Raw genomic sequence first — 11,791 nt, forward strand, 5'->3', positions numbered from 1 at the left:
ACGAGAATAAGCACAAGATTTAGTGAAATCCCCCCGGAGCAATGAAAATCTCAGGGATTTTCCCCCTGAAATGTCTCCTAATGGAGTGTCAGGGACTCTTGTCAGACTTCAATGCGGGTTTCGGATTTCAGTGAATTTATTTGGAGCTGAAATGACAAAATTTGAAGTGTGAGTGCATCTGAACTTTCCACATAATCAGATAGAAAGCCATTCACCAGTTTATTATACAATAGCACAACTCCAGTGTAGACCTTGGGGGTGGGAGACGTTAAGTCGCTCAAACCAAAGTTCAGGAGTAATTTAAAAAGGTATAATACATTCTGAATTCAACCTGAGATTGACCGTGTTGTGCAGGAAAGCCCAACATGCCAACCTGAGCCAGGGGCCACCATGAGGACCTGAGGCCTCAGACTGGTACCATGAACTTTTTTGACAGTTATGAGACTGTGACAAGTTTAAAGTTATGTGTTGATAAAGTGGATGCCTTTTTTTCTGACTCCTAGACTTGACTGAATATAGTTAGCCAATATGTGGATTTGCTTTGTAGTAAATGTGGGACATCTAACGAATATAGACAACAATTTGATTTAATTCGAAATTTTAAAAGAAGGACAATTTGAAAATACATTTATTTTATTTCACCATGAAAATCTATTGGGTGTCAATATCCCTTTCCAGAGATTCCTGGATTCCTGGATTATTTATTTATGTTAAAATGACAACTCATGTCCATATGAAAGGCTGTAGACCAGCTGAATGCACATAGTGGGGACATAATTAGGCAAGAACCCATGAAAAATTATTAGGTTTAGAGTTTCTAGTAATGTTTTTCCATGCAAATTAAAATGCAAAATACTGTTTTTTTTTTACTATTTATTTTTATGTCTATGAACTTTCTTAAAATGGAGAAAAATAACCACAAATAAGAGCTGAAACTTATGTTTGTCTTTAGAATATTATGATGAAATAGAATATAAACCAATTTCTCCTGATGGACTAATCACTTCAGTTGGAGGCCAACTGGGCCTGTTCTGCAGCCTTCTCTTCTATACACCTGAAACAGCCAGTATAACGTGGAGTCCTTTGTTGAGGTCTTTTGCATCGATGTAAGATGATATGCATATATTATCTCTCTGTGATCTGCTCTAAGTGAGTTTTAATAATGGACACTGCTGTAGAGCTGACATCAAATCTAATATAACCTGAGTCCCATACATAGCAGTACACTTCAGCCATTTTTAGAAAGAAAAGGCAATTCTAAAGATTAAGAGATGTAGTCAGTAATTATATTTATCAATAATTATTCGGTAAATCAATGCAGTGAATTAGTCTGAATCATCAGCGTTTTTTTCTCTCCAGCTTGTAGTAGATTCTTTTCTTGTCAGACCCTGGCACACTCCCCTGGCCTGAGCGACCGGTCTGCCTCTCTGTGTCATCTTTCATTTCCTTTTCACCCCCAGGTCTTTCTGTACCTGTCAATTTCTTTCTACAGTGTGACTCCTTAATCCACCTGAGTGCATGGAGGACAGTTTTGACATAAGAAGAAAAGATAGTCTCCTAAGGAGAGGACCAGTATCTTTAGAGCCCGGGGGATAACCGGATTACGACAGCCATTTTGTGCTTCTGGCAGTTTTTCTTATTACCCGTTTCTCCCCTCCCTCATCTCTCCAGAGTTGAAATGCTGCCCTTTCTTAGAAGTCAAACCAAACACTGACTAGTACACAAAAACACATACCCTCTGTGCTTTCTCCTCAGCTAAATGGAAACAGCGAAAGTTTTTGTGCAATATGAAACAATAAATCTTGACAAAGGCAACAAGAAAACAGATCGTTTCTCCGAACTGACCTCCATGTCCTCCACCTCTTGTGTTGTTGTCCTCAGACAGTTTTTGTCCTCACTGTTGAAAAGTCTCTAGAACATGGTCCCTCCGTGGAAGTAATCATTGTCTCTGTGTGGTGGTGGGGGCCTCCTGTGGGCCAGGCCTGAACCCTACAGCACAGGAGATAACAGCACAGCCACGAGGAGACAGATCAACTGTCTGACCCCTGCTGCCACTCACTTTATCCCTCCAGCCCGTCTGCTCTTAAGAAAACCTGCAGAAAAAACATTCTCTGAAAACGTCTTATCAGCGCCAGCAATGACGCGGCGCGCGCCACTGGATCCTCAGTGTCCATTTATTTTGCCTTTGAAGAGGCCCACTGTGCCTTTGACTGTGGGGGGCAAATGAAATAAAGGCCTCCTCCTCGGCTGATATCTGAGTTTATCACCGCTACCAAAACATAAAAACCTATAAACCCGGAGCTTCAACCGACCGCCACAGGTCTGTCTGCGGAGAAACACATCATGCTTCTGTCATGGTAATAATCCTTTTTGCAGAAGCCATTTTGGGTGCCTTTGAGGCAGCCTGGAAGCTCCCACTTAGACACCCAGAGAGTTAGTATTGAATTCCTCCATGTAAAATGAGCTTCCTGTGTATGTACTCCATACAGTAATCCCCTCTTATTACCTATAAGCACCTATATTTTCCACTGAGTACACACACACACACACACACATAGTATACTGTATATAGTTTGTGCTTAAGTTATTGCTCCGGCATTTCTCCATCAATGTCATTTCAATAACAGATGAGATGGCTAAAGCATATGTTTGATCAGATAAGGTTTAGTAATTATGAAAACTGTAACAATCAATGCAGTCAGCCGGGCCAGTGAATTATGGTTGTGATTAATATTGATTTTGTCGACTATGGAGGAGGGAGAGGTGAGACACTTGTGCACATATTAATATATAAGACACCCGCATGGCATCATGGGAAAGAATTTAAATTAGGCAATTTTGAAGGCAAGTTTTTAGATAGCAAGAGTCAAAACTGAGGGAGCAGAGCTGACACACACACACACACACACACACTGACCCCTGAACGTTTTCATTTAACTTGGTTTTAATGTAGAGACATGGTAATGTCTTCTGGGAAATTGCAGAGCAGTTTCCTTGAAAGAATTACTAACTGAGAAAAATCTAAATACAAACAAAAATGTTTAAGCACATAACTCAAGTGGCTTTAAAGAATGTACATCAGCACTGTATTTCTATAACACTCTGTGGAGCCCTGCTGTAATTAGATGGTTTTAAATGAGTTAAACAGCTACTTTCTCTGGGTTCGTCTAAAATAGATTTCATTATTGAGCAAATGAGCCATGTAGGACTTTATAGGTCTCTGAGCAGCTGCAGTTAAAAACACCGTCCATGCTGCCGTATCCCAAAACCTTTTAATTTGTAGTTTTCTACTTATGTTATGCAGCAGATTGCTTTCTCCCCTGCTTTTCTGCCTGCCTGTCTCAGCGGAGCTTTGGGGGGACTAAACTGTTTGGAGAGGAGGGAGTCCCTCAGAAATGTTGTACAGTCATTTTTTTGTGAGGGGATTACTGTGCGCCCTCTCACTCCCATTGGCTTGGCTCGCCGTGACAGTGGTGTGGTGATGAGTGGTTGACATGCCGAGCATCATCCATAACAAGCTTCCAACTTGGTCCCGTGTGACTCCCATTCATGCGCCCAGGCTTTGCCCCTTGTGCTGTTTTCAGTTCCACCTTGTGAAGAAGCTTCGGTCTGCTTGGAATTATAGTTTCAACTTTACAAAGAAACAGAAAATAACTCTTGAGTCAAATAATCTTTCATACTTCTTCCTTTTACGCACGGGAGGAGCATGCGCTTTTTGGACAGGTGACTTATTTAAGAGTAGTAGGATCTGAGTGAACTTTTTAATTAATTAATGTGTCAACTCCTGAAATGGCAAAACCTTTAGATCACATCAAGAGACCCATGAACGCCTTCATGGTGTGGTCCAGAGGCCAGAGGAGAAAGATGGCCCAGGAGAACCCGAAGATGCACAACTCCGAGATCAGCAAGAGACTTGGCGCGGAGTGGAAGCTGCTCTCCGACTCCGAGAAACGACCGTACATCGACGAGGCCAAGAGGCTGCGGGCTCAGCACATGAAGGAACACCCGGACTACAAGTACAGACCCCGGCGCAAATCCAAGAGCCTCCTGAAGAGGGACCGCTTCCTGTTCCCGCTGCCGTCTTTACTCGGGGAGGCAGCGGAGCACCTGAAGGGATTTGCCATGGACTCCTTCCTCGTCCCCGGGGATAAAGCCCGGGCTCTCTTCGCTCCCGCCTCCTCCTCCTCATCCTTCTCCCTGCTGGAGCCGGTGGCGCAGTTCAGCACCGGAGCTGTCCAGCGCGTGGCGGAGATCCCGCACTCCCTGGCCGCGGGCGCTCTGCCCTACGGCGCGCACACCTTCGGTTACCAGACCGGCGGGATTGGGGGACTGGCGTGTCCCGGACAGCACACCCACACCCACCCGTCACCCTCCAGCCCGGGATACATGTTGCCGTGCAACTGTAGTGGCTGGTCTGCAGCCAGTTTACACCCTCAGGTGGCGTATATTCTCTTCCCCGGAGGGATGACCAAGAGCGGCATGGACTCGTATCCTTCCCCCGGATCCAGCGTGCAGACTGGGTAGGAAGACGCACGTACACAACGGGGAACGTTTTACGCACAGGACCTTCCCATGCAATGTAACCGACAAAGAGAAAGACCTGGGCTACAATAACACGTGTTTTCTATCTAATAAAAAATGAACAGAAAAACTGTTGACCTTTATTTTAAATGCCATTGGAATATTAAAGTGTTTACACAGCAATTAAAAACATTTCCAAAGGCCAGCTATTTAATTAGCTCAGAGCTGTGCAGTACTTTTCCATGTCAATACAGGGTAAAGATGATGGTTTGAAGATGCGGTTTTGTTACTCTTTTGACTAGAATTTAATAAAAAAAGTGCTGCACTAGGCCCATGTTTAACTGTTCAAACTGAGTCAAATGAACATCCAGCTGTTGTTGGAAAAAAGGGACATATGAGCGCCACTGTGGTTCATCTGTTTATCCAGGCCCCAAAACACCAGTAAGTCTAATATTGTATTTTTTAATCAATACATCCTTATATCTGGACAGTAACACCTGTATGTATGTCAGTATGTAGGTCTGCCTATATACTGTAGTCTGCAGCCTGTTTTGTTGTTGTTGTTGAAATACAGGTTTAAATAAAGCCTTATAATTACGGTCTTTGGTTTATTTCAATGGACTTTCACAAAGGACTTTCACAATTTTATTTAAACTCTCTACATTTAAGAGTCAGTTGCGGTTCAAGGAATAATGTCTATGAGAAGTTGGACATTTAATTGACAGTAGAGTTTATTTTAAGGACGATCCAGACAACGACATTTTTCAACTGTCGCTGAGATGTCATCAGACATCAGCTGGAATAAAAAGTTACCAGGAATCAATAAAGATTATCTGGAGGAGGTTTATATGTTTTCATGTTTCTGGCGGCTTGAGCTCTCTTACTTAATTCAACCCCCTGAGAGTCTCCTGATAAGATGCTTATAAGACTTAAGAAAAGATAAACACATCAATATGATGCAAATAGCACAAGTCCAAAGAGTGTGGATGAACGTAACAGTTTTAAACTGACTTCCATCATCGTGTGAGGGGACTACTGCGTGAGTTAGTAGTGTGTGTCCACTTGTGTGTTGGTGAGAGGGAGCGAGTCAGGCTGATGATAAGGGAAGAATAGAAACCAGCGCAGTTGTGGACAGAGTGATAAGGTGACAAACTGAATCATGGACATCATGAGGCACTGTTTGTTTCAGGAAATGAGACTTCACTCTGAAACTATTAATTCTCATTGTGAGACAATTGAAATCAAACTAGAACTGACCCGATGGTTATTTTTGTATTTTACACCTTCTAAATTTCTCACAGAAGAAGTCAACACGAAATTGTGGATGTTGTAATCAAATCAGCGTTCTATTCATCCGCGGTTTCCTCGGGGCACTCTGCAGCTCCGGAGAAGAGACTGAAGGATGAACTATCAAGTTTAAAGTCAACAGGTTGTTGAGATCTCATCGTCTTTCAGTGTCGTTGAGCAAAACACTAAATCTTTATCAGAGAAAAGATGAACGTTCCTTGTTTCACATCAAATTCGCTATCATGGCCTGATTGAAAATCTGCTGTAATCATGTGTTGTTTTCAGTCCTGTGAATAATCCATTATTTATAAAGTGACACATTTGGTGATGCATCAGTTTTAGTTTGTGTTTGAGTGTAAGCACGGCCAATCAGCATCAACTCACTGACCAACAGTTATCAGCTCTCTGAAAGCCCTACATGGAGTCAGTGATTCAGTTTCCTGTATTTACATTAAAACGGTTAGTTCTCATTTAGGTGCCAGGTGTGCCTATCTCCACTGTGTCCACACGTCTCAACACAAGGTAGCCCTGCCCATACACGGCCGTATCACCCACTGGTCGAAACCCAACCGCCTCCACCCACCAACACCACCATGACTACAAAGCGCCCCATTGCCCAGTTTCATTCTTTATCCTCACGCGACATACCTGCTCACTTTTGGCTCCTTCGTTAAACGCATTCACATAAACAGCTATACTATTAGGATTTCTATCTTTTAAACCAAACACAACCTACACTGCACACACTCGCTGGACCAGGTATATTTTTTTCTGATTTCTGAAGGAGAAGACCACAATGGCGCCTTCGGTTCTGCAGAACGGTGGATTCATTTTGGGCCTGATCGGGGCAGCAGCCCTGATCGCAGCCACAGCCATGAACAAGTGGAGTGTGAAGGACAGGCAGGGGGAGGTGGTGACATCTCTTTACACCTACAAGGGTCTGTGGCAGAACTGTGAGACGGCCTCCTCTGGACTCACCGAATGCCGTCCGCTCTACGGCCTCCTGGGCTTCTCAGGTAAGACAAGTCTCCTCTATATAAATATCCAACAGAAGTTTAATTTGCTTGATGTCCTACCAATGGAACTGACTCAACCTGGGTCTCCTTCACTGTCAAGGCCACAAACTCAGGACAGTTCCTCACTTACAGTCCGGACTTTCCCTTATGAGATCTCCTTAGATGTGATCTCTGATCACAGTAACAATGAGGCAGTGACAACATTTTATAAAGTTGTAATTAAACGGTTTAAAACAAGACTTTTCCAATAGAAGTAAGTAGGAGGAAGTTCTCTCACTTCCTGGTAAGATTCAAGATGGCCTAAACTGTAGCGAAATGACGAGGCAGGAGGATTTTAAGGCGCCGAGATGAGTCTTTCAGGTTCATGATGACAACTTCTGGAACAAACTTTTATGTCACATTAGGACGAAGGGTTGAAATATTCTAAATTTTGAAGTCAATTTAAGGGGGAAATGTTGAAATAAAATGAGTTTAATAGGTTAATTAAATAGATTATAACACTTTGATTTGGTGCAAAGAGGCAAATTGAGGATAATGTTTTTTTAAAAATCAAAAGGAAAATTAGGAAAAACAGGAAGAGACCTTAGTGGACACAAGAGTTAACTCTGATGATGTCAGACAACATGCAAAGCGCATTGGATTTCTCCTTTTTCAATGTTTTTAAAACAGATATCGTATTTAAATAATTACTCAGCTACTCTGAGTTTCTGTTGCCATCGTACAAACTCTTGTTCCTAAGTCAAGTCCACACCTATCAGTGTTTGCTCTGCTCCGCAGTGCATTCTGGATCAAGTAATGGACGGCCAGGCCGAGAGTCGGTCAATACAGTTATCAGAAAGAGAACAAACAAAATGCAAAGGGCAGGTTCCTACAACACACCTGCGGCAGGAGCACACTCACCACATTATTTAGACATTATTAAGAACTGAAATATGAGGTTTCAAGTGAATACACAACAGTACAGGTTATCACAAAACAGTACAAAAAGCATTATCAAGGCGTCTTTTCAAATGAGGAGCTGACAGGAAGATGTAAGAATTTGTATTTTTGCGAAAGTTGGACATTAATTGATTTTTTTATTCTCAACAATCAAAAGTAATAGATTCAGATTTTTATTTAGTATTTAAGGATTTTAGTAGACACAAATTTGTTTAAATGTTAGGACTTTTGGGACACTAGAAAATAAATATGACATTTTTACCCCACAGAGCTTCATTTTTGGCCAAGTATGAAATGAAGATTACAAAACATCTAATTAAACTCTACAAAGAATTCATATAATGTGAGAAATTAGTATAATTTTGGTGATAAGTTAAATTTCTTGAGAATTTGGAGTCATGACCTCTGTCTTTCTCAATTCCTGGGTAGGCCCCTGCACCTTAAATATGCCAACTTATGCGTTATAGATAAAATTACCTTGCTTTTCCTCAATAACATCCAGCATATGTGTATTACTGTAAAGTCTCTGATTCTGAGTTATGTGTCATCTACAGGGGCCTTCCAGGCTGTGCGGGCCCTGATGATAGTGGGCGTGGTGCTGAGTATACTGGGGGCGGTGATATCATTTTTCTCCCTCACCTGCCTCACGATGACCAGCATGGAGGACACCACCAAGGCCAAGATGAGCCTCACCGCCGGCATCATGTTCATCATCTCTGGTACGGGCACAATGTGGAGGAACATGGGTCAAGCTGAAGAGCAATATGTGTAGAAGAAATCACTGACATGAATCTCTTCATTTCACTTGTGTCATTCTTGTGCCCTCCCTCAGGCGTGTGCGGCATTGCAGGTGCCTCCATCTACGCCAACCAGATCGTGGCCAGTTTCAGGATGGCCACCTATCCCAACTATGGTGGAGGGATGGGAAACGGTGGAATGGGAGGAATGGGAGGAATGGGAGGAATGGGAGGAATGGGAGGAATGGGAGAAGGAATGCCCACGTAGGATATTAAGTTTATTATTTTCGCTTCTGCGCTCACACAAATCCATATTGTTCACATGTTGGACCTATACATACTTTGTGTTATCTGTACTCCCCAGATACACGTTTGGCCCTGCACTGTTTATCGCCTGGATTGGAGGTGGCGTGCTGCTTATTGGCGGCGTCCTGAAGTCACTGGCTTTCAGGGGAATAGTGAAAGAGGAAAAACCCCAGTGAGTCCAACACAGATTTATATTAGTAGTAAATGATAAGCCTCTTAAATTCTGTATATCTGAATGATTTATCATGTCTGAGAATTTGTTTTGGACCAAATTCCATTTTGATGTTATCAGGTTTATGCTCACTTGTGACTTATTTCAGTCGTTTCCATGTGTTTTGACAGCAGATACACCATCATGCTATATGTGTTGTCTCTTGTCTTTCAGTTACCCAGGGGTTGTTTACAAACCTCAGTCCCGCGCCAAAACCGACCCGGGAGATCATCACTCAGAGGACGGCAAGAAAACCCAATATGTGTGACTTTAAACAGCCTCAGCACTGACAAGTGGTTAATGCTCAGATTTGTGCTTTTCAGCCTTCGTGCAGCTGGCTTTGTGTGATTTTTTTTATTTGCATACACACATTTAATACTGCATCCTATTGTCTGCCCGTGGTCTATCATGCCTCACATCCAAACAGAACGTGTAATAATAATAATGATAAAAAAGGCATTATTGGCAAATTATGTAGTTTTCACATGCCGATTAGTGGTTATGAGATATTTATAAATGTGCAGATACACTGTGTAATTGAAGCTTTTTTTTACTTGAGTTTTGTTAAATCATTTTATTTTTTATATTTGAATATAAAACACTGGTTCTGATACATGGTGTTCCAGTTTCTCTGAAAGTGTCCTTAATGACGAAATGTGAATATGACATCATTTCTTGAGCACTTTCAGGAAATCATGTTCTGGATTTAGGACTAAAGTGAGTACAAGGCATTTCTAACAGGACGGATCCATCTGCCAACGCAGATTTCAAATTTGCACCCCCCCAACATACACACGCAAACTGTCATGCATCCCCAAGAAGTTTTGGACTCTATACAGATGCACACACAGGCAGACAAATTTGTAAGTTATAACAAACAATAAAAATATATAATGAAAAATATAAAAAGAGTCTGAAATCAGCTGTACTGATAACATATCATGTCTGGTCGACAAAAATAAACATTAATGATGCCCACAATCGGGCTGATTCTTACTTCTATATTGTTCTTTCTTCTCCTCCTCTACTTTGTGGTGCTTTCTGAATTGTTCACCTGATAATTTCTATTTTTTTAAGAGGGAAGCTGACAGGAAATATACTTGGTTGGATTGGATTATTAGCACATCAACTCCATCCATCTCTCATGTTATGCCTTGATGTGTTGTTTCTCCGCTTCCTTTAGACTATCCGTCCATTTTATTTCCCTTCAGAGTATCTGATCGTACCTCAAAACCTTCTGGAGCTGTTTGCTGATATTGGCACAGAAGCACATTGTGTGAATAGTTTGATTTTATAATTTCTTTCAACTTGACTTGAAATTACTTTTTGATGAGACCCACATAAAAACTGTAACTGGCTTTACAGCTGACAATGATGCACCTTTATACAAAACACTGTTACACAAGTACAGTTTTTTTCTCACATTTCATAATTAATACTTGGCCTCCAGAAAGTTAGTTAATGTGCACAGACAAGTGACAGGAATCCAAAGCTGTTTTTCAAGACATACCAGACCTACACTTTGACAAGTGCATGTTTTATTAAAACTATTTCAGATAATTGAATTTCTACTGATGCATATTGAAATTATTTAATTATTTGCTTCTGGTTTATAAGCTACATTAGGATTACAGTGTAAACAGAGACATTTTCTCTGTTTGAGAAGGAAATTCTCTTCTTCTAATATTAACGGTTTATCTACATTCTTCTAATAAACTTGTAGTTTATCTACTTGACGTTACTGAGAGGTAGGTCTTTTAACAGCTCACTTGTGAATACACATGTACCATCATCCATATTGTGTTGTGTCCGACTTTGAAGGAAGATTTCTACTGATAGTACAAAACTTTTGTGTCGCTTGCACAGCATGCAGTGGAGTTAATTAAAATGTTCACCCTGACACAGTATGCTTGTTTTACACAGAGTACCAAAGGATATGTGTTGGTAGTAACATTTAAACCAGGATGCTGTGCTCTCAACGCATACTGCATGTGACTATGCAGTATTCTTTCATTAGCAAAGCTCATTCAGGACAACAGCTGGAGTGCAGAGGAACCCAGCAGCCAGCAGGGGACAGCCTGGGGACATCACATGGAAACAAGCACCAGCTTGATTCTTGAAAGGCTGGAAACTACAAAAGGTTTTTTAGCATGTTAAATCATCCAGTATCTAAAATCCAAAAACAGAAAATTAACTTTTAAGTAAGGCTGTCAAATATAGGTAGAAAAGAAGAAATATTTTCTCTGAACTATGTATCAAAAGCAGCACAGAATGACAGGGACACACACACACGATAATTTGTCCATCGTCTTATTTCTCTTAGTTCTGCATGAATATCAGCAGGTGGTGTGGTCTGGTGGGTAGAGGGATCGGCCTTCGATGAGAAGGTCCCGGGTACAATGCTCACAATCGTCCGTCTTCATGCCGGCAATATACATTTAAATTGATTAAAAGAAAGAAAAATGTTTTAAATTAAATTAAAAAAAAATGTTTTATTTTAAATTGAATGAAAAAAAATGGGCTTCTGCGCAGAACGTGCGCAGTAGGCTTCTGCGCAGGATGTGCGCAATGGTCTTCTGCGCAGAATGTGGGCAGTGGGCTTTTGCGCAGGATGTAAATTTTAATTTAATTTAATTGTTTCTATATTTAATTTAATTTAATTTAATTTAACAAACCAAAAAGACTGCGGGAAATGTGTTTGAAGATCGAATTGTGACAGTAAAGTTACAAAGCTGGTTTTACCGTAATTAGTGAAACAGCGCGGTTCAATTTGA

The 11,791-nt window shown here is 41.2% G+C and overlaps 2 protein-coding genes across 2 annotated transcripts; both read left to right on the forward strand.

The window, feature by feature from the left end:
* Nucleotides 1-3,771: 3,771 nt before the first annotated feature.
* LOC133968684 (transcription factor Sox-14) lies at nucleotides 3,772-4,879 on the forward strand. Its single transcript, XM_062404858.1, has one exon. It carries the CDS (start codon nucleotides 3,790-3,792, stop codon nucleotides 4,522-4,524), a length of 735 nt encoding a protein of 244 aa, XP_062260842.1. The 5' UTR covers nucleotides 3,772-3,789; the 3' UTR covers nucleotides 4,525-4,879.
* A 1,638-nt stretch (nucleotides 4,880-6,517) lies between these two features.
* On the forward strand, nucleotides 6,518-9,929 carry cldn18 (claudin 18). The gene is made up of 5 exons (XM_062404963.1): nucleotides 6,518-6,824; nucleotides 8,318-8,482; nucleotides 8,596-8,764; nucleotides 8,865-8,978; nucleotides 9,192-9,929. Exons 1-5 carry the CDS (start codon nucleotides 6,605-6,607, stop codon nucleotides 9,283-9,285), a joined length of 762 nt encoding a protein of 253 aa, XP_062260947.1. The 5' UTR covers nucleotides 6,518-6,604; the 3' UTR covers nucleotides 9,286-9,929.
* Nucleotides 9,930-11,791: the final 1,862 nt, after the last annotated feature.

This window comes from Platichthys flesus, chromosome 14 (assembly GCF_949316205.1).
Source record: "Platichthys flesus chromosome 14, fPlaFle2.1, whole genome shotgun sequence".
In the NCBI taxonomy this organism is placed as follows: Eukaryota; Metazoa; Chordata; class Actinopteri; order Pleuronectiformes; family Pleuronectidae; genus Platichthys; species Platichthys flesus.

Excerpts from the sequence above, each read along its gene's own strand:
- LOC133968684 (XM_062404858.1), top strand. The coding sequence starts at position 3,790 with ATGGCAAAACCTTTAGATCACATCAAGAGACCCATGAACGCCTTCATG.
- cldn18 (XM_062404963.1), top strand. The coding sequence starts at position 6,605 with ATGGCGCCTTCGGTTCTGCAGAACGGTGGATTCATTTTGGGCCTGATC. Across the intron at positions 8,765-8,864 it reads ATGGGAGAAGGAATGCCCAC|ATACACGTTTGGCCCTGCAC; the intron begins GTAGGATATTAA and ends TGTACTCCCCAG. Across the intron at positions 8,979-9,191 it reads GTGAAAGAGGAAAAACCCCA|TTACCCAGGGGTTGTTTACA; the intron begins GTGAGTCCAACA and ends CTTGTCTTTCAG.